Source organism: Pseudonaja textilis, chromosome 8, assembly GCF_049901715.1.
Source record: "Pseudonaja textilis isolate UNSWEBS1 chromosome 8, rPseTex1.2, whole genome shotgun sequence".
Taxonomy (NCBI): Eukaryota; Metazoa; Chordata; class Lepidosauria; order Squamata; family Elapidae; genus Pseudonaja; species Pseudonaja textilis.
Window position 1 is genome coordinate 9824493 of NC_141997.1, and position 21200 is coordinate 9845692.

Consider the following 21200-nt stretch of genomic DNA (forward strand, 5'->3'; position numbering starts at 1 on the left):
TGTGCTGATTTTGACCTTTAAAGCCTTGCATGGCATGAAACTGGATTATCTGAGGGACTGCCTCTCCCTGGGTATAATAGTTCTCCTCATTAGATCTGGCAGAGTAGGCATGCTATGGGTACCATTAGCTAGAGACCTACACTTGGGACTCTCCAGAGACATGCCTTCTCTACCATGGCACCTTTTTAATGGAATATTATTCTATTTCCCAAATTAGATTAGTTAAATCCCTTTTGATACACCAGAAGGCCCTCAATACCTGGATATGTAATCAGGCCTGGGGCTCCCAGGGAATCAGAGATATGTTCAGATGGCTCCGCTGCTAGGTACCCATTCTTTCCTCCCTTTGCCAAGGATTGCTATATTTGTTTTTCATAGTTTTTATTTTAATCTGGATTTTATATTTTTGTATTGCCTGTTTTTAAAGTTGATATGATTCAGTGGTTCTAAGCCACCCAGAGTCACGTATTGTGAGATTGTATATTTGATAAATAAATGAACTCATTTATTAAGCAACAGATTTGTTAAGGAAAACATCATATGGCAGCGCCTGACTTTTGTCAGTTCTGATGTGGTGATTAAGTGAATCACCCATGATCATTCAATGAAACATCACATGACAAAAACTTGCCATTTTCTCCTGGCTTCCCAATTGACTTTGCTTGTTGTAATGGAATGTGTGAATGATCTTGGAGAAAGAGGGAAGAGATGCTCCCTAGGAAACAATCGGACAAGAGGGGCAGAAGCCTGCAGTCGCTTAATGGCCAGAGAAAGAAACTTAGGGAGGGTGGAGCTGGCGTCATGATGATACGGCATGCGATCTTGGAGGTCTGAGATCGCTGCCGATATCTTTGCTCCTGGATGGTCCTATCGGATGTAAACCATCCCGAAGAGACAGTGAAAGTGAAGAGTACATCCTGTTGATCCCAGGGATACTGCAAAGTCCCTGGCAGATCCAGGAGAAGCTCTTCTTGCCAGTGGCAAAGAGATAGCCATTAAAGCTGCTGAAGTTGGGACAGCTCCGAAACGGAAGAGAACAGAAAGAGAGAGTGTGCTAGTTTGGGGAGAACTTTTTTTTATTCTAAGATCTGAAAGGACACCCTAAGGAAAAGAAAGAATCTGTAAAGGTTTTGACAGAAGTGATTAAGCGGCGATTTTAAACAGGAATGTCAAAGTAATATTTGTTTTTTTTTCTCATTGCTGGATTTTCTGTGTATGATCTTGTATTTTGAAACTGGACTGGTTTTTTCATTTATATTTATTTTTTTCTTCTCCTTTTTGATTTTGTAATATTTTAGGCTAGAGGCTCCTTTTAGTTATTTCATTTTTAAAAAATATCTTTTGCTTTTTTTTTATTAATTCTTATTATATCCTGCTCGGAAAAGGAGGGGGAAAGTGAGAGCAAAGAAACTTTGTAACACTGCCAACTAGAGGCTTGAAAATATTCTATTTCCCTGTGACCAGACAAAGCTGAGAAAGAAAGAACTGAGACTCTTTTTCAAGGACATTGCTATTTGATAAGATAGAGGGAAGAGCATGGGAGAGTATTATTGCAGGTGCTTTTCTAGGTTTCTATCAATAGCTGGAGTCTGGTGTTGAAACCTAGGGGGGAAAAAGGGGATAAGTTTTTGGAGAAGATTGCTATAATAAGAGCCTTGGATAATTAAACAAAGTGCAATGTGCCCTTTTTACTTTTTCTAAGTTGTGCTATCCCTCCTCACCAGCTTTATTGTATTTCTTTTTATCTTTTTTTTGTAATAACTATATGGGTTTTTGGCTTTGTTGGAGCTTGTCTTTGTTTTTCTTTTTTTCTTTGGAAATCCAATCTCTACGTTTGCTTTTTATTTTAAAGGGAAAGCCTTAAAAGCCTTTTTTTTCCTTTCCTGGTATTTTTGTTTTTTCATCTACCTTTCTGGTTTATTCTTATGTACTTTTTTCTATTTGAGACCTTTCAATTGGATTAAGGCAGAGGTGGGCAACTATGGCCCCTTTATGACTTGTGGACTTCAACTCCCAAAATTCCTGAGCTAGCATGGCTTGCTCAGGAATTCTGGGAGTTGAAGTCCATAATTCATAAAAGGGCCATAGTTGCCCACCGCTGGATTAAGGTGTTGAAGAACCTGAAGAATTTTTCCTTTTCCTTTTTTTTCTTTTTTTTCTTAAGCCTTTTTTTTCATCTAACTATTGATTGGATTAAGGTATACAAGAACCTGAAGAAATGTTGTCCTCCCTTCTTTTTTCTTTTTTTTAAAATTATTATTATTGGGCTTCTTTTTTCTACTATTTTTATTTTGAACTATAATTGGTTACTTCACAATTGGATTAAGGTTTAGAAGAACCTGAAGTTTTTGAATTGCTTAAAATGAGTAGGAAATTTACAGCTCCTGGTTCTTCAACTTCTACTTCTTCCTCTCCACCATCTGGAGGACAACATTCAATACAGACAATGTTAAAGCAAGAAAAAGAACAAGAAAAAGTGACTCTGCAGATGTTTATGCAAGGAATTCAAAATATTCAAGCAAGATCAGAGAATATTGAAAAGAGAATAGAGAACATCGAACAAAGAACAGAGAACATTGAACAAAGAACAGAGAACATTGAACAAAGAACAGAGAACATTGAACAAAGAACAGGGAAAACTGATGAAAAAGTGGAGAACATCCAACAAATGATGTTGAAGTATGATGAGAGATTCCAAAAAATTGAAGAAGAAGATAAACAAAGAGACAAGAAGATTGGAGATATTGATAATAGTGGTTGATGGTGGTTGAACAAGATAAAAGTGGTATGTTGAAATGGGAGAGGGATAGATCAGAATTCTATCTTAGATTCCAAAATATAGAGGAAGAAAAAGGACAAAACTTAGCTAAGATAATGATAGAAAAACTGGCTGAAGCTTTGGAAATAACTCAAGAGAAGATGATGGATGGAATAGATGAGGTTTATCGAGTTTTCACAAGATATGCGATGAGAAATAGCTTACCAAGAGAAGTTCACATTAGATTTACAAAGAAAGCCATTAAAACGCAAATATTGCAAGTGGCAAAAGAGAAACCATTGAAATACAAAGACAAGGAGATTGTGGTCTTGAAACAAATACCCAGAAGAGTGAGAGAGATGAGAAGAGAATACTGATTCCTGACTAAAATGCTACTTTAAAAAGTGGTGAATTATAGATGGCTGATTCCAGAAGATTTAATATTCACATGGCAAGAACAGAGACATAGAAATGACTCAATTGAGAAAGCGGAATTATTTTATACAGAATTTTTTGGAGGGAAAAAGGAAGAGGCAGAAAAAGAGATCTCACTAATTGAATTCCAAGAGGACTTCCAAATGGCGACTGAAAAAGAAGAACGTGCAGTAGGTGGAAAGGTGGAAGCCAAAGAACAACGTGAACTAAGATCTATGAGAGCTGCTAAACCTAACTATAAAATATAACCATGGAAGAGAAAAAATTGATTACAATTAATATAAATGGACTTAACTCAGCCGTTAAAAGAAGGAAAACCTTTCATAAATTAGAGAAATTAAAATTTGATATAATTTGTCTACAAGAAGTACATATTAAAAAACAATATGAACAGTTGTTGGTACAGCCAAAATTAGGGAAAATATTTACTTCCTTGACACAATATAAGAAAAGAGGAGTGGTTTTATATATTAAAGAGACCACCCCAGCAAAATTGATCTATACCGATGATGATGGAAGAATACTAATGGTGGAAATAATGGACAATAATATGAAAACACTCCTGATTGCAATTTATGCTCCGAATGACAAACCAGAAGAATTCTACAAAAAATTACATATGAAAATAATCGAACTGGACTATGCTAATATAGTTATGATGGGAGATTTTAATGGAATTGTAGACAATAAACTGGACTATACAGCACAGAAAACAATAAAGCAAAACAGAAAGACTCTCCCTAAATCTTTTTTTAAAATGGTAGATGAAATAAACTTAAAAGATACATGGAGAGAAAGAAATGCTAAAACTAAACAATACACCTTCTATTCAAATAGACACTTATCATGGTCCAGAATAGATATGATATGGATGTCAACAGAATTAATAACTAACATTCAAGAAATAAATATTGAAACAAGTACTTGGGCAGATCACAATCCAATGACAATTAAATGGAAAGGACAAAAAAGAAGATCTAGATAGACGTTAAATAATACTATTTTAAAGGAAAAAGACTTCACACAGTGGATGGAGAAAGAATTGGCTTTTTTATTTAGAGAAAACAAAAAAGAAGATACATCAATTCAGAATGTATGGGATACAATGAAGACATATGTTAGAGACTTGATAATAGACTATACAAGAAAAAGGAATACTATGAAAAGACTAGCTTCTAAGGCCCTAGAGGATGAGCATAAAAGACTTGAAAAAGAGCTACAGAAAATGCCAGAAAAAGGACATCAATGGATATAATTTAAATGGATATAATTAAACACAAAATGTGTCAAATAGAAAAAGAAGAATTAGCACAGAAAATTAGAGGTGCTAAACAGAACTACTTTGAAGATGCAAACAAACCAGGTAGATGGTTAGCATACAAATTGAGAAAGGAGAAAGAATCAAGGAAAATATTGCAATTAATAGATGACCAAGGCCAAGTCTGCCATGGTAGCAAAGAGAAGAAGGAAATCATTCGAGACTTCTATGGGAAATTATATATGCAAGAGAATATTGATGAGGAAAGAGTTAAACAGTACTTACAAAATGCTAATTTACCTCAGATACCTAAAGAGACTGAAAAAATGTTAGAAAGCAATATAACGGTGATGGAGTTAACTGAAGCACTCAAGAAGCAAAATAATGGAAAGGCACCAGGCCCAGAAACTTAGGAAGAAGCCATCCTAATGGATCAGGCACTTAGAAGTAGAGATGGGAAGCCTGTGCCTTTAGACTTGCAAGATTGTTTAATTGCAGTAAAGTAGATTTAGTTCAGGTTGTCTTGTTCCCTGTCTGGTTTACCTGTGTTGCTTGCATAGTGCCCAAATCACTAGTGCCCAAATCACAATTGTGTGATCACTATGACAGTCAAAAGTTCAAGAATCTATCATAACTCTGCTTTTTTAGTACCATTGTAAGTTTGCACAGTTGCTGAATGAGGCAACCATTACCTATATATTTAAAATGCTTTAAATAATACCTGTAGTGCCTTATCAGAGCACCAGCAGTCAAATTTCAAGAGGGATGTATGATAAAGCATGGTATGCTCTGATTCTTTTACTGAATGCCTAGCAGTATTTCTACTATCTGTGGCTGGGACCTTGAAATCTTGCTGACTTTAAAATGCAAGAATGTCGTGTTTCCCTTGATAATTAGGAAAATGTTAAGGACACATGGATATTGTTCTCTGCGCCGTGTCTATCCAGGTGGTACTGACTTTTTTATATTAGACTTTTTATTAAGCATATTAATATATGAATAGTGTCATTTTTCATTTTTTTGCAATTCAGCTCTACACTTCTCTTGCTTGCTTATTTGCTTGCAAAATAATTCAATATTTTTGATTCCAAAGTGGTGATGATTGTTTGCATATTCTGTCTTCATTTGTTTGAGTCCCTCTAGTATGATCTATGCATAAAAATATGGTTTAATGCACAGCCTATAACTCTCTGTATATTCAGTGAGGAATATGCAAAAGGGTCATAATAAATACATCTCATGGCACATCTCTTCCCCATTTTATTTCTGCAATCCTTGAAAAATAAATTCCACAATTAAAAATAAATATATGATTATGTTAATTCAAATCCAGTTTTTTGTTTCTTTTTTTTTGTCCAAAGTGTAGATAACATTATTATATGCATATAATATCCATTTTATTCTCTTATACAAGAATGTCTGATATTTTCAACTATCATCAACTATCATCACTTCATCAACGCTCTCATTTATAATTATGTATATTCTTTTTAATTTTATAGAGCACTTTCTTTTGAAAACTCTGTCTGAACTGTATTCTTAGTTCTTATTCTCTAATGGCATCAGTTTATGTACAGCATTTAGAGTACAAAACATTCAAGAGAATTTTCCTTCCAATATGAGATCCTGGACTATCAACTTTTGGTACGGTTTTACCAGAACTCACTTTCATACTATTAAAACTAGTAATTTCAGTGATGCTGAATTTCTGGAAATAGAAGGCTCAATTCTCTTCACAAATCCCTTTGACTAAGATGCCTCTCCCAGTTAATAAATATATTTGAAATCAGCTCATAGAGAATGTCAGAATGTGCAGAAGACTAAGGGCTTCTGTGTCTCCTCTGTGTAGGCCAACTGGAAATGAAGTTGGCTTAAGAAATCCTTTCACATATTTCAGTTCCTTCTATCATTTTGGCTACTGCGATATCCACTTTTTTTCTGGATTCACCTAGCTCTCAATGTGCTCCTTTTCTCCTCATATGCAAACAAGAAAAGTAAGTAGCACTACCCCGGATCATGTCTTTTGAAGACAGGTTAAAAATAAACAAAAAGCCAGAACGTATTTATAGTTCTTCTCACTTGAACTACAAAGTCCAGCTTTTCGTGGCAGACAGCCCAGTACAAAATAGACATTGAAGGCCAGGAGCGCTACAGTATACACAAGCCAACTGGTACAGGGGCATTTATTTAAGATAAAAGGTAGTTCAGCAGATAGACTGGATTGTTCCAGTTATGCCAACTAAGCACTGCTTTTTAGACAGAGGGAAAGAAACTCAGTGGAGATCAGATCACCCTTCCAACACATTAAAGGTATGCAGGACATGAGATTATCCATTAAAGCAAGGCTCTTCAAACCTGGCAAGTTTAAGACTTGTGGACTACAACTCCCAGAATTCCTGAGCTAACATGACTGGAGGAGGAACTCTGGGAGTTGAAGTCTACAAGTCTTAAACCTGTCAAGTTTGAAGACCCCTGCATTAAAGCCTTCTGAAAATGGCATGTGGCCCATCCTGGAGCTGAGGCAACCACAAAGTTCAGACTAGTCCTAAATCTTTCCTACTAGCTGCCTTGCACATAATGTCCAACCCAGCATATTCCTTGAGCAAGAGAATGTGACTCCAGCTGAATAACTGAGTGGAAGCTCATTACAATGATAATAAGATAAACAATGGACAAACTGGAGACATAGGTGCTTTGTATATGGGTATTATTCTCCTACAGAGAGGGAAAATGGAAGCTTTGTAAGCCACCCGAAGTCACCAGAACTGGGCAGTATATAAATTTGTTTAATAAATAAGCACATAAATAAATACAGGTAATCCTTGTCTTATGACCACAATTGAGGCAAAATTTCTCATGGTAAGCAAGACAATTGTTAAGTGAGTTGTGTTCCATTTTTAGACTTGCCACAGATGTTATGTGAATCACTGTAGTTGTTAAGATAGTCGCACAATTGTTAAATATACCTGGCTTCCCCATTGACTGTGTTTGTCAGAAGGTCACAAAAGGCAATCCCATGACCCCAAGATACTGCAACTGTCATAAATACATGCCAGTTGTCAAGCATCCACATTTTGATCATGTGACAATGGTGATGCTGCAATGGTCATAACTTTGAAAAACGATCATAACTCCCTTTTTCAGTGCCATTGTAACTTTGAACAGGCACTAAATAAATAAGTAATAAGTAAGTTGAGGACTACCAGTAAAATATGTTTTACTCTGAAGGGCATCATATTGGAGAAGCTTAATCAGCAGATCACTGACTTCCATATATAAATAGATATTTGATTCCACTTCATAGCTCTAAGAAAACTAAGAAACCAACAAACCATGCCAAACAAATCTTACTGCATTCTTTGGCAAAGTGATTACATCGGTGAACCAGCAGAATCCTGTGGACATAGTATACTTGGACTCCAGTAAGACATTTGACAAAGTAGACCACAATCTACTTCTTGGTAAGATAGAAAAATGTGGGATAAACAGCATCACCACTAGGTGTATTTACTGACTTACAAACTGCACTCAACATATAATCCTCAATAGAACTGTATCTACATGGAGGGAGTATGCAGTGGAGTAACCTAAAGTTCTGTCTTAGGCCAAATAATGTTCAATATCTTTGTAAACAATTTAGATGAGGGGATAGAAGGGGAACTCATCAAATTTGCAGATGACTGAGCTGGTGTCAATTGGTGTCAAGAGCCAACTGCCCAGAACATAGGCTTAAGATACAGAAGGTTCTTGGCAGACTAAAACACTGGGACCTATCTAACAAAATGAAATTCAATGGTGAAAAAAGCAAGGTTTTATCCTTAGGCAAGAAAAACAATAAATGCACAGGTACAGAATAGGTTGTACCTCATTCAATTGCAGTAACTGTGAGAGGAACCTAGGAGCCTTGTAGACAAGAACTTTTAATACTAGTCCTTACTTTGTTTGAATGAGTTCTGCTTGATGTTGTTGGAAGTTAGAAGAAACTCAGAGAGGCAGAAACTCAGTCCCCCAACCTTTGCTAATGGGCCATTAAGGCCTGGACCAGTCTATTCTACATAACAAAAGATCTACCTCCTCCAGGTAGAGCCATAATAGGAATTGCCCAAAGCCCTTTCATTACATCATCATCCAGCAAGGCTCAACCAAGCCTGGGATTCAGGGCAGCCTACAGAGTTGCCCTTGCATGGCCCCATGGAAGTCGGACAACCAATCAGAATACAAGCTCAAATTCAAATCCCAACAGTGGGCATAAAACCCAGGGACTCTCAGCATCTCTGCCCTTTTCACCCAGGAGCTCCCAGGCATGTGATCCTGTCCACCATTAAACCATCTTTCCAAGCAGTCACCATGTTTCCAGTTTCTTTCTCCGCACTTGGGACTGAACCCAGAAGGATATTTCTTCCAACAATGCTATGAAAATTTTAAGTTCAGTAAAAGGACACAGATAGATGTACAAATGTGACACAAAATCACAGCTTTGGGAAAACACCTATGGTTGTTCTTTTAACTTTCCTTCCCTAAATTAGTTGTTTGCATACTGCCCAACAAGCGAACCCAATCCCGAAATAATCCTGTAATTTACTTTGAAATTATGCCAGATGTCAATTCTTTGTCATATTTGTTTTGGACAAAGAATTCTAGATTTTAGACAGTTAATGTATTGGTAAAAAGACATCTTGTGTTTTAAAAAATAATTTTAAAGCAAAATAAATTTAATTATGTAGAGGTACTTTTTAATGATTGCATCTAATTCGTTTTAGTAGAAATGATCTTATTTAAGCAATGAATTTATATATAAAACTAAATGGGAAAATTATTAGACAGACTATTCATTTTCTTTTTTAACTAGATGCCTAGTGAATTGGTTAATATAGATTATTTTGTTCTTCAGTTAATCTTATTTTAAGGAATTTATTAATTAAAAAATCTGTGCAAAGCTCTCTTGTTCTGTATCATAATTCTAAATTATCAAAGCAAAAGGATTTAGTACAAAATAAAGCTGTTTCTTCTGTGACAATGAAGGTGTTTCATTAAACTCCTAAGATTTACAGAAAAATAAATAAATATGGGTTTTGAACATGTGCTTTACCTCATTTTAAATGTTACAAACATGCTTAGAATATTTCTTGAATTTTTAATTAAAAAATTAAATGAGTAAATCATATTCCACCTGTAAACCTGTCAAGTGTTAAAAGTTATTTGCATTGACTTCAAATGTTAAAAGCAGTTTAAAGCCACAACTCTAAATCTATACATTTAGGTATGTAAATCCCATTGACTTCAACAAATTTACTTTGAATACACTTGTATCAAATTTCATTATAATAATGGTTTAGCACAAAAAAAGATTACTGAAGTTAAAAGATATCACAGCCATCCTCCTTGGAAAGTTAACTATTTTACAATGTTTCATATGTAGCTTCAAGCGATACTAAGCATGATTTTCTTGGCTTCTCATTATAAATTAGTCATAATCTTTTCCTTGATTACATTTCAGCCATGTTAAAACAGCAACCTATGTTTGCTTTCAGACAGTACGACTGAATCTCAAGAGATGTTCAAAAAAGGGACTTACCTATCTGCAGAAAGAGCCATGAGGGTGAAGACTGACACCCCCACTGAAGTAAGCTGGATAAAAGGAATAAGTTTACATCCAACCCGACCAAAAAGCCATTCAGGAGACAAATATCTGCTGGCATCCACAGGAACACAGGTGATCAAAAGAAGCAAGTCCCCAAAAGCCAGACTGGAAATGAACAAATTAGGGACATTTCTCATGGACTTTACTGTACAAAAGATTTTAATCAGGGTGATATTGCCAATAAGCCCAATCAAAATGATGATCCCATAAATAGCTGGAATTGCATATAGGAATCTGTAATAAAACAAGTCCTCACCAGGGAAAGAGAAATTTGTATGTTGATCAGTAGAGACATTGCAAAGAATAAAGTCACTGAGTTCTGTATCTAGAAAAATGCAGTCCTCAGCCATTCTTGGGATTTGGCTAGGAAATGGATGTTCAGTTTAAAAGGAAAAAGCATGAGCAAATTGTTTTGAGTTGTTTGCCTCCCTCCTCAGTAACTATTGACAGAAGTGGGCATATGTGATATTGCTTATCGTAAAAGGAAAGACACTTATAATAAATAAGCTCATTCAAATGAGCAAGCATCAACCTAGTTTCATTTCCAAAACTCTTCTCTTTGTCAGTTAGCTATGATGGTGAATAAATATTTTCCTAGTTTGTCAAGAGCAAAAGATGCCATCGATGCAAAGCTATCCAGGTCCAAGATCTATGCAGCTTTCACTAACAAAATATATATATCTCACATTTTGCAAGGACAATTGGTCGTTGCTGCCTTCCTTGTCTTTTCAGCCTGCATTTGTAGGCTGTGTTTACAGCAAAAGTAAAGAGCAGCTCTTTTAAACACACAAATGCTAGAGGCAGGGTCTCTGGGACGTCAGCACCGCTTGCTTTACTTCACACAATATTGCAAGCTTCCTTCGATGGATATATATATTTAATAGATGTAGGAAATTTCCTGCTTGTTTTTTGTGGCATGCCAGCCACCTACTGGATAAGTTCATCATTGCCCCACCAAATAGAGTCAGAATCTGGAATATTTTTGTTCTAATGCTTCTCTGGAGGATATATCTGTGAAGAAAGCCTCAGACTTTTGCCTCTGGTTTAGGGGAAAAGAGAAAGAAAAAAATAATGGATACTTTATTTTTGAAATGTGAGTAAGGGAAAGGCTCTGAGTATTCAGTTGAATAATGCAAATGATATATAACCGTGGAAGGAAAACTGGTTAAACTCTAGCTTTTTTCAGCTCTATCTAGTATGGCCAGAAATGATGAGAATCAGAATCCAGCAACTTACAAAGGAGTAAGCCCCATTGAATAGGACATAAGTGCTGTCCAGAAAACAAGCTGAATTTCACGTATGTTTATTTGACCAGTGTTGCTTGGGGGAGGGGAAAATTTACTGCAATTACTACAACTGATATCCCAAAAAGGATTACTTCTGAAATTATTTCTCTCAGATTGCATTATAAATAGAAATATTTCTAGAAATTGCAGGTGGTAAGCAAGTACTAAAAAAGCAGCAACAAGAACTCCTCCAAAATTAAATCAGAAAAAAATTCAGATATCAGGAAGAAATTGAATTATTTTTCTCAAGATGACATTAGACACAAAAAATTAGGTTTCATTTGTCTGAGGACTCCACATCATCCAAAACTTCCATAAACTCTCAAAAGCAAAAGCATCACCTCTATTTTACTGGTGACAATGCAGTAGAAAGAAGAAATGGAGTTTTGTCTTTTTCTGGGTACAAAGAATATTTTTTGCAATAATAATTTCAAAATCCAGATCATTCAAGCCCTTTTTTAAAAATGCCCCAGTGAAGCAAAAGAGGGAAGCACAGAAATGGGAATCTTCTTTCTTATTGCCATGTGTGGAAAGTGACAATCAGAACTGAAAAATTGGAGGGCTGGTAGGGAGCACACGGAGCAGCAAAATAGGCAATTCTTCTTGCAGTTAGATTTTAATCTCATCTCAAAAGATCAGCTAAGGCAATGTCAGCAAAAAATGAATTTTTTAAAAAACCAGGAAATCGAAAGGAAACCATTGGCCAATGTTGCTTTATCCATTTGGTCACAAATGCACATTTTATCACTGCCACATTCACTCTGTTATTAAACTTACAATTTATGTTTGCATTTATATTCTGCCCTGTTTCTCAATAATGTTGGTTTTAGGACAAAAGGTCTTATGATGTAAATTTCTTTCTATGGAATCTTTAGCCCAAAACTTGATTGTTCTCAAGAGGATTTAAAAGTCTCTCTTTTTGAAAGGGAATTTGTAGAAATATAACATATGTCACAGATGTAATTTAAACAACAAATTTGTAAAATTCAGAACTGCAGGGCTAAGTCATTAAAGAAAAACAATTTATTAATATCAGTTTGGGTATAGCTCTGACCTGGAACATAAAGGAATTTAACATATTGCAAAGAAACATATTTCTCATGACATGAGTAAGTTAATTTTAGCCTCCTCAAACTTTCCATACCAAGATTTCCATACCATGAAAATAATCTGAAGGCCTCCATTTGAAGTGGATACAAACCACTTCAGAATAATTTTACTTAGATTCAGGTGTAATTCTAATGGGTCTATCTGAATAAATTCAAATTAAATTGCACTTTAATAGTGTACAATCCTATTATGATCCATCATTTTTTTTCACTAATGACAATCAAATACCTATGTGAAGGTGATAAATAAGATGACTATAATAGTATCAACCTGTTCATGTTCCCCAGCAATGACATAGACACATTGTTTTTCCTGCTATACTGAAATGTGAGCCAATAAAGGCTGACATGGGTGATTTTAATTCAGTTCAGAAAATAATTGAAGTCTGGCCAAACACAAAAGTTCCTTTTACAGAAATACATATTATTAGTAAGGATGCCTAAGCTGTCTCAGCGTGAGTGTTGCTTGAACACACAATGTTGTCCTCCATCAAATCTCAGCCCACCAAGAAGGCAACCTCCATCATTTTCCTACTATATATCAAAAGTAGTGTTTTCTGACTCAATAGGTTTATTGTAATAGTGTTTGCCCATTTAGTAGTTGGTTTTCCTGACACAAGCAATTCAGTTTTCCTGTTGTGCTTCAATGCACTGCAAATAAACATTTCCACTCCAACTGGCACTTTTGTGCACTGGAATGGTCCATCCCCTATGCTGACTGACCAGTGCCCTCAAGTCCATTTTGTTCTCTAACACTGAACTTCTTTGTTGCCTGCTCACTCCTGGAGGGACCTCATCTGGTGAACTTGCCATTTTTTCCCTTCATTTCAACTGTGGGCCTTTGAATTTCTTTTGACAATTTAACTAATGGAATGGTAGACGTTTCCATTGTTTTAAACCAGATGAAACTGGTAGAAATTCTGCCATATTCTTCTAGCTCAAGGGATAATAAGAATGGTCAACAGTGGAAAGCATCAAGTGCAGGGGGGCGGGAATCAGCATACAACAGCTCATAAAAATAGTCTACCAATGGAAACTGCATGTCCTGAAAATACATTATTCTCCCATGAGCTGTTCAGAGCATCCAGAAGTGGGAAGTGCTTCAGTCTCTTCTGGAAAGGCTGGGCTTAAAACTCCGGGATGCTCCTCCTCCTCCACGGGACACCTCCTCAGCGTCCCACAGTTTTAGCTCAGCCTTCATGGTAAGAGGTTGTACACTCCCTGACTGGAACAGTTTTTCTCTAATTCAGGTTTGCTCTTTAAAACCCTTCCCCATTTAATTTAGTTTTTTCAGGCTTTCCCCTCGATTAATTCAAAATAATAATAATAATATTAACAATAAAACAGCTTTTCCTTTTAAATAGCGGAGCCTGCCACTCCGCAGACAGCTTGAGGCTGCCGCCTCAGGCAACTGCCTTATCTTATCTTCCGATCGTCTTCTCTGTGATCGGAATGGAGCGCTCACAGCCATGGCTTTCCTTGCCTTGCTGTTTCTTCTGACAGAAGTATTTAAACCGCAAGTTAGAGCAGCAGCAGTGGCTTGTTAGACGGCTCAGGCTTAGCAACGGTGAGTCTGCTTCCCACCCTTTTCAACGGCTGCTTCAATTTCGCGCCTAATTACCACAGCCTCCATTCCTCGCTGGTTTCCCTTGCTGGGGACCAAGGATGTACCTTTCCATTTGGCTCTCCCTGGATTTAGCTCTCCCTCTGGCTAACGTTACATTAAACAGGCATTTCTTTGCATTTACCTTTGGATCATTTAATCAGACAGAAACTGCGAGTGCCATTTAAATTGTGGGATGTTTGTTTCTGACAGGCAAGGAGTCACATCAGAGCCTGTAATAGCTGGTTTCCCTTGCTGGGGACCAGGGATCTGGAGTTTTCTCTCACTTGGAGCACTTGGGGGTTTCGCTTGCTGGGGACCCTTGGATACTGTTCACCATTTAAACTGTTATACCTATAGATATAGACATATGTCTATGCATAGAGGCGCGTGCGTGCACACAAACACACACACACACACACACACACACACACATATATACACACACACACACACACAGAGTCTTACTCTCCTGAAGGAGCGTTCTATTTTCAATTGTAGGGGAAGGCATCACCCCAGACTATAAATATTAACCACAATATTAATAATAATCAGAATATTTTTTTAAAAAAAAAGAAATTAAAAATTAAATTTACATTCAGAGACAAGACAATCCATCATAGCAACAATGGAACATGACAACGCTTTCCTCTCCAAGCCAAGTAAGTCCCGAGACAAGCCAGTGGGCCCCAAAAAGGCCTCTAAGGCATCAGATAAGGATGCCCATAGATGGCACCTAGCATTGGAAAGACAATTGCAGAAACGAGCCAGGGAGGCAGACAAGATGGCTTTGACACAACAATCTGATCAGATCCTAAACCCATTGATGGGGCCTTTGGACTTATCTACCCAGCCCAGACAGGCTGTTTCTGGACAACCCCCCATAGGCACATCTCCATTGAGCACTGCCCAGCCAATTCCAGAGGCAACCTTCACCCCTACAGCTGCCGGCCTAAGACAGGAGGAGGGATTACCTGAGACTATCCCCATCGAAATGAGGCAATGGATGGAGATGGTGATTCAAAGGGACATTGCAGCTGGAGTTCAGCAGTCCATCCGGACCAGACACTTCTTGGCCGCTTTGGATGCAGGATCCCTGTCCACTCGATCCTTTGCACATACTCGACAACATCAATCTCAGGTATTCCCCAATATTCCTAACATACGAGCCCAGGGCCTTCAGGAGGAGGTGGACTTTGAGGATCAGGAGATTTCCATGGAGGGGGCGGGGTGTCGATCCATCAGATGGACTTGGGGCTGTCAGAGGCTGACCCGCTAGAACGGGGTATGTCAGATGACGAAGGCCACATTCCAGACCAACCTACTTTTTCTGGCCTTTTTCGCCCGCACCTCTTTAAATCTTTACTGTTTAAGGCAAAGAACACTGCTAAACTAGGCACATCAGACCCTCATCCATTGCCAACAGTGTCTCAGGACGAATCTGAGGACCTAATATTCTCACAACCAGCTAATGAGGTGGAAACTATCCCTGTCCCTTGTATGTTTGCCGAATTAGTACAAAATTAATGGGCATCAGCAGCATCCTACCCAGCCCCAACAGGGTACGATAAATGATATTTTAATTTGGCACCAGAGTTTGCAAAATTCCTCAAAACGCCGGAGGTTGATGAGCCCACTGTGGCACTGGCCTCTTCTTCAACCTTTCCCAATGAGGCTGAGGAAGCCCTGAGACCAGAAGACAAGAGTTAGCACTCCGTAGGACACACGCTTCTGATGACTGGGCCATTAGGGCAGCTACAGCTGCGTCCTTTTTTACACGGTCCTCCCTACGATGGCTCTCCTACTTGAAGGATATATTGCCGGCGTCAAATGTCAGAGCCCACCAGGACATAGCTAAAATTATTGCAGCTGCAGAGTTCTCCACTGACGCCACATTTAATGCAGTCAAATTCTTGTCTAGGGCCATAGCATCTCACGTATCAGCATGGAGACTGCTATGGCTCAGACATTGGCAGGCGGATACCAAGCATAAATGCAAGCTGGCATCAGCCCCAATATCGGGGGATAAATTATTTGGCAGTGTCTTGAAGCCTCTCCTTATAGAGAATAGAAACAAGAAAAAAGTGCTTCCCCCTCTTTTTCGTAGGTCTGAAAACAGAACGCCCCAGTCATTTCGAAGGGGTTCCTTTCAGCCCTACTATCAGGGCCCCTACATTCCCAGATCTCAGAGAACATCAGGCTACAGGCCCAGTTTTAGACAGGATAGGCCTGAATCTTCCGATAGAGGTCAGCGGGGAGGCCAAAACAGTAGAAACGCCAGAGGCACTAGAGGCCGATTTTTTCGTCACCCCAACTGAGCCCTCGACAGCAGTTCCCATTGGAGAGCGGCTAAAATTGTTTGCCGATCAATGGGACAGCTCCACCTCTGATGCGTGGGTCAAGGACACTATTAGGTTTGATTTGGTGCTAGAGTTTCAATCCTCCCCCCTCGAACTTTTTCATTAGGAGCCCTAGGTCCATGGACCCCATTAAGAGAACGTTGATGCAGGAGGCTATCAATCACCTTCTACATATTCGGGCCATTAGAGAAGTCCCATCTGAACAGCGGGTTCAAGGCTGTTACTCTCTATTGTTTGTAGTCCCAAAGAGTTTGGGGGCCTGGAGGGCAATCCTGGACCTCAAACATCTGAACAAATCATTGGTTTATTGAAAATTCAAGATGACTACTCTCCAGTCCATTCTGCTTAGCATCAGAGAGAACGATGTCATGACCTCTATAGATCTCACAGAGGCTTATCTACATATACCAATTAGACCTGCTCACTACAGATATCTTAGATTTTGTTATTATGATCGGCACTACAAATATATCGCCCTGCCATTCAGTCTGGCTTCAGCCCCGAGGACTTTTACCAAGGTCCTCACGGCTTTGGCCGCCTCACTCAGGATCAAATCTGTTCGTTTACAATGTTATCTGGATGATATTTTAATTTTGTCATCTTCCAGACATCAAGCAAAATTGGATACCAAGATTACACTGGACATCCTTGAGGGTCGTGGCTTTTCCATAAATTGGGATGAAAGCCATTTGATCCCTTCAACTAGGTTAGTTCATTTAGGGGCAGTGATAGATACCATGGAGGGCAAGGTTTTTCTCTCTCAGGACAGGTTAAACAGTATCCAGTCTTTGGCCAAACAGATCAGAGCCTTAAAGAGGGTTTCCCTGGCATTGCTGTCTCAACTGTTAGGGAAACTGATTTCTTGTATTTCCATTGTGCCTTGGGCTCGATTCCATTCTAGAGAGCTGCAATGGTTCCTGCTATCTTTCCAGTGATCCGGAAGAGCCACTTCCAACGTCCAGATAAAGGTACTGCACAATGTTCTCCGATCGCTCCGCTGGTGGTTGAAAGAAACTACAAACAAGGGATGTCCTTTCAAGGAACCTTACAGGGCAACGATCACAACCAATGCCAGCCTGGTACGATGGGGAGCTCACTTCCAATCCCACACTGCACAGGGAATTTGGACTATTTCCGAACAATCACAAAGCATCAACCTGTTGGAACTGCGAGCAGTTCACCTGGCCTTACGCAGTTTTCTACCCCTTTTCCAATCACATCACGTTCTGGTCTTGACAGACAATATCACAACCAAGGCCCATGTAAACAGACAGGGGGGTACCCATTCCAAACTTCTGATGCTGGAGACGGCCAAGTTGTTCTAATGGGCCGAGGTCAATCTGTTTTCGCTCAGGGCAGAACACATAGCAGGGGCCTTAAACATACAAGCAGACTGGCTCAGCAGGGCCATGATAGATCAGGCAGAGTGGCGCATTTACCCGTCTGTCTTCCAGGAAGCAGTGCGAAAGTTTGGGCAACCAGTGATCAATCTATTTGCCTCTCCGCTCAACACCCAGTTGCCCCAGAATATTTCAAGGTACCCGACTCAGGGGGTGGAGGCCGTCAATGCCCTGCGATGTCAGTGGCCTCCTGGACTTCTATATGCTTTGCCTCTACTCCTGGTAATACCCAGGTTGATCTAGAAGTTATTGGAGGAACGAGTGGAATTGATATTGGTCACCGCTTACTGGCCCATGCGAACGTGGTTCACGGATTTACAGAACCTATCGACAGAACAACCTTGGAAAATCCCACTGTTGAAGGTCTCCCTCTCCAAAGGGCCGATACTTCACCCGAACCCACAATGGCTCAGTCTAGCCATATGGAGGTTGAGCGGAGCCGTTTAAGGGCCCAACAAATTTCAGAGGATGCTATTGCCACTATTCAAGCATCCAGACGGTCCTCAACAAATCGTATATACGAGGCCACATGGTCAGCCTTTTGTCGCTGGTGCCAGGGATCTAAGATCGACCAAACTGCTCCATCAATAGGACAATTATTAGACTTTTTACAGGAGGGGTTGACCAAGGGCCTATCTCCAAATACTTTACGTAGACAGGTGGCGGCTTTAGCCTCGGTGATAACCTGGGGTGACCTCCATTCCATAGTGCACCATCCACATGTCCGCAGCTTTCTTAAGGGCACTGCAAACTTACGACCTCCTGTAATTCACCGTTATCCCACTTGGGATCTCAACAAGGTGTTAACCGCACTTACAACTGGCCCGTTCGAGCCTTTAAGAACCACTAGTCTTAAATTCCTGACATATAAGGTGGCCTTCCTAATTGCAATCACATCAGCTAGAAGAATTTCAGAATTGGCAGCATGGTCAATGAGAAAGGACCTGTGCGTGTTTCATGCAGACAGAGTGATTCTCCGATTGGATCCATCGTTCACTCCTAAAGTAAATTCAGCTTTTCACAGAGCGTAGGAGTTGCTCCTTCCAAATTTTTGTCCGAAACCATCTCATAGACTGGAGCATCAGTGGCATCGGCTTGACGTTCGAAGGGCCTTAAACATCTATCTAGACTGCACGATGGCATTTTGAAAATCTGAGGCTCTATTCCTATCCTTCAACCCATCCACTTTAGGACAAAAGGTGCTGTCCACGACCATTGGTAGATGGTTGAGAGCCACCATAGCCAAAGTTACGAATGCCAGTCCATCTCAGTTCCTAAGGGCATTACAGTCCACTCAACAAGGAGTGCAGCAACGTCAGCAGCATGGGCCACAAGGGCTTCCATAGATGAAATTTGCAGAGCAACAACTTGGCTTCACCATCGCCCTTTGTCAAAAATTATATAATTGATGTCTGCACCCCAGCGGATGCTTCATTTGGCAGGAGAGTCCTGCAGAGGGTCCACAGAGTATAGGAGTGGATTTTGATCCAGACGGTGTCCCTCCCTAAGGACAGGCCAAGCTTTGATATGTCCCACTTCTGGATGCTCTGAACAGTTCATGGGAGAAAGGGCGTTGGTACTTACCTGATATGCCTGTTCTCTGTGAGCTGTGAAAAGCATCCAGCCCCACCCATTTCTTTCCATCTGGTGGGGTTCCATTCCAATCAGGGATCTAGATTAGGTGATGGTCCTGGACTTTGGCACTCAGTCTTCGCAAAACTGGGGGACGCTGAGGAGGTGTCCCGTGGAGTAGGAGGAGCGTCCCGGAGTTTTAAGCCCAGCCTTTCCAGAAGAGACTGAAGCACCTCCCACTTCTGGGTGCTCTTCACAGCTCACAGAGAACGGGTGTATCAGGTAAGTACCAACGCCCTTTTTCTAGCATGGATGGGGCAGGGTAAAGAAGCAGAGGCAATGGCAGTTACAGTCAGGACACAAGACCAGACAATTACAATGGCCAAAACAGAAGTTCCTACCTAAATGTAAGGCTTTGTTTTTTCTAATGCAGAATCTAACATAGATTTCATTTCCCGCTAATTTATACAGAGGAGTCAAGTAATATAAGGCTACAATGCAAAAAAAAAAAGCTCTAAGTAACAGATTGTTTCCCATTTCTTTACATTTTTGAATGCAAAACAGAAGTTGATCTGAACCTCAAAATGCCACATTTTTGTGAGTTCAAGATGCTTGCTTGGTTTTTAATGTGGTTATATTCTGCAGTTTATGTTATATAGAAGATTAATTTTGCTTTCCAAATGAGAATGGGCTGTGTCATGTTATGGCCACTAACAAGTCAGAAGCACAGGAATAAAATTCACTAATTAATTCATGAAATAATTCACCTGATTTTATTGTAGAACTGATATTACAGTTAATCTAGGACTCAGAGTAAATTTTAAAATTGTGTATTTTAGTGCTTTGTTTATATTTTGTAAACTTCCAACAAATAAAGACTAAAATTAAATTTAAAAATAATAGGTTAAAAAAACATTCCCAATGACTTTCATAATTGTTGATTACAATGTTATTATCACATTAAAAGAGACACTCATCAAATTAATGGCCATGGAAGACAGAGGAAGGATAACATCCTTACAGACAGCTGATTATTTGCATCCTTTTAGAGGGTCGTTGAATCACTTGGAGGTTTATCTGTCTCCTCGGGATCATTTGAGTAGTGCTCCTGATTCCTGTAGTCTGCAATGTTTCTCTCTCTCTGGAAATCCATTCCTATTCCCACAGTATTCAAAGGGTGTTCAATTTGGAATGTAGCTGCTAGTAACACATTTGTTAAGTGAACCTGGTTTCCCATTGGCTTTGTTTGTCAAAAGGTGGAAAAATTACCCCAGGATACTGCAACTGTCATAAATATGAGTCTTCTGTCAAGGATCTGAATTTTGATCATGTGACTATAGGGATGCTGCAATGGTTGTAAGTGTAAAAAAATGATCACAAGTCACTTTTTTCAGTGTTGTTGTAACTTTGAATGGTCACAAAATGAACTGCTGTAAGTTGAGGACTACCTATACAAGCCCATAGAAATAAAAAAAATCATCTTTATGTTTCATAGTTTTTGTAATACTCTCTTGTAATTGTGAAAACATGTCATTTTAGAATAGAATGAGCTGGAAGGGATATTGCAGGTCTTATAGTCCAGCCCCTGCTCAAGCAGGAGAACCTATACCATTCCAGACAAGTGATTGCCCAGCCTCCTTTTCAAAACATCCAGTGATGGAGTGCCCACAATTTCTGAAGGCAAGCCATTCCACTGGTTAATTGTCCCCACAGTTAAAAAGTTTCTCTTTAACTCCAGGTGGCTTCTCTCGTTGATTAGTTTCAAACCATTGCTTCTT

General features: G+C 39.2%; 1 protein-coding gene across 1 annotated transcript in view; it reads right to left on the minus strand.

Annotated features, from left to right (window-relative positions):
• Positions 1-10653, minus strand: part of GRPR (gastrin releasing peptide receptor) — a 64124-nt gene extending 53471 nt beyond the window's left edge. The window contains exon 1 of the mRNA XM_026714259.2: positions 10027-10653. Coding sequence (XP_026570044.1) covers positions 10027-10442 — 416 coding nt within the window. The 5' untranslated portion in view covers positions 10443-10653. The remainder of the gene's footprint in view (positions 1-10026) is intronic.
• Between the last annotated feature and the right edge of the window lie 10547 nt (positions 10654-21200).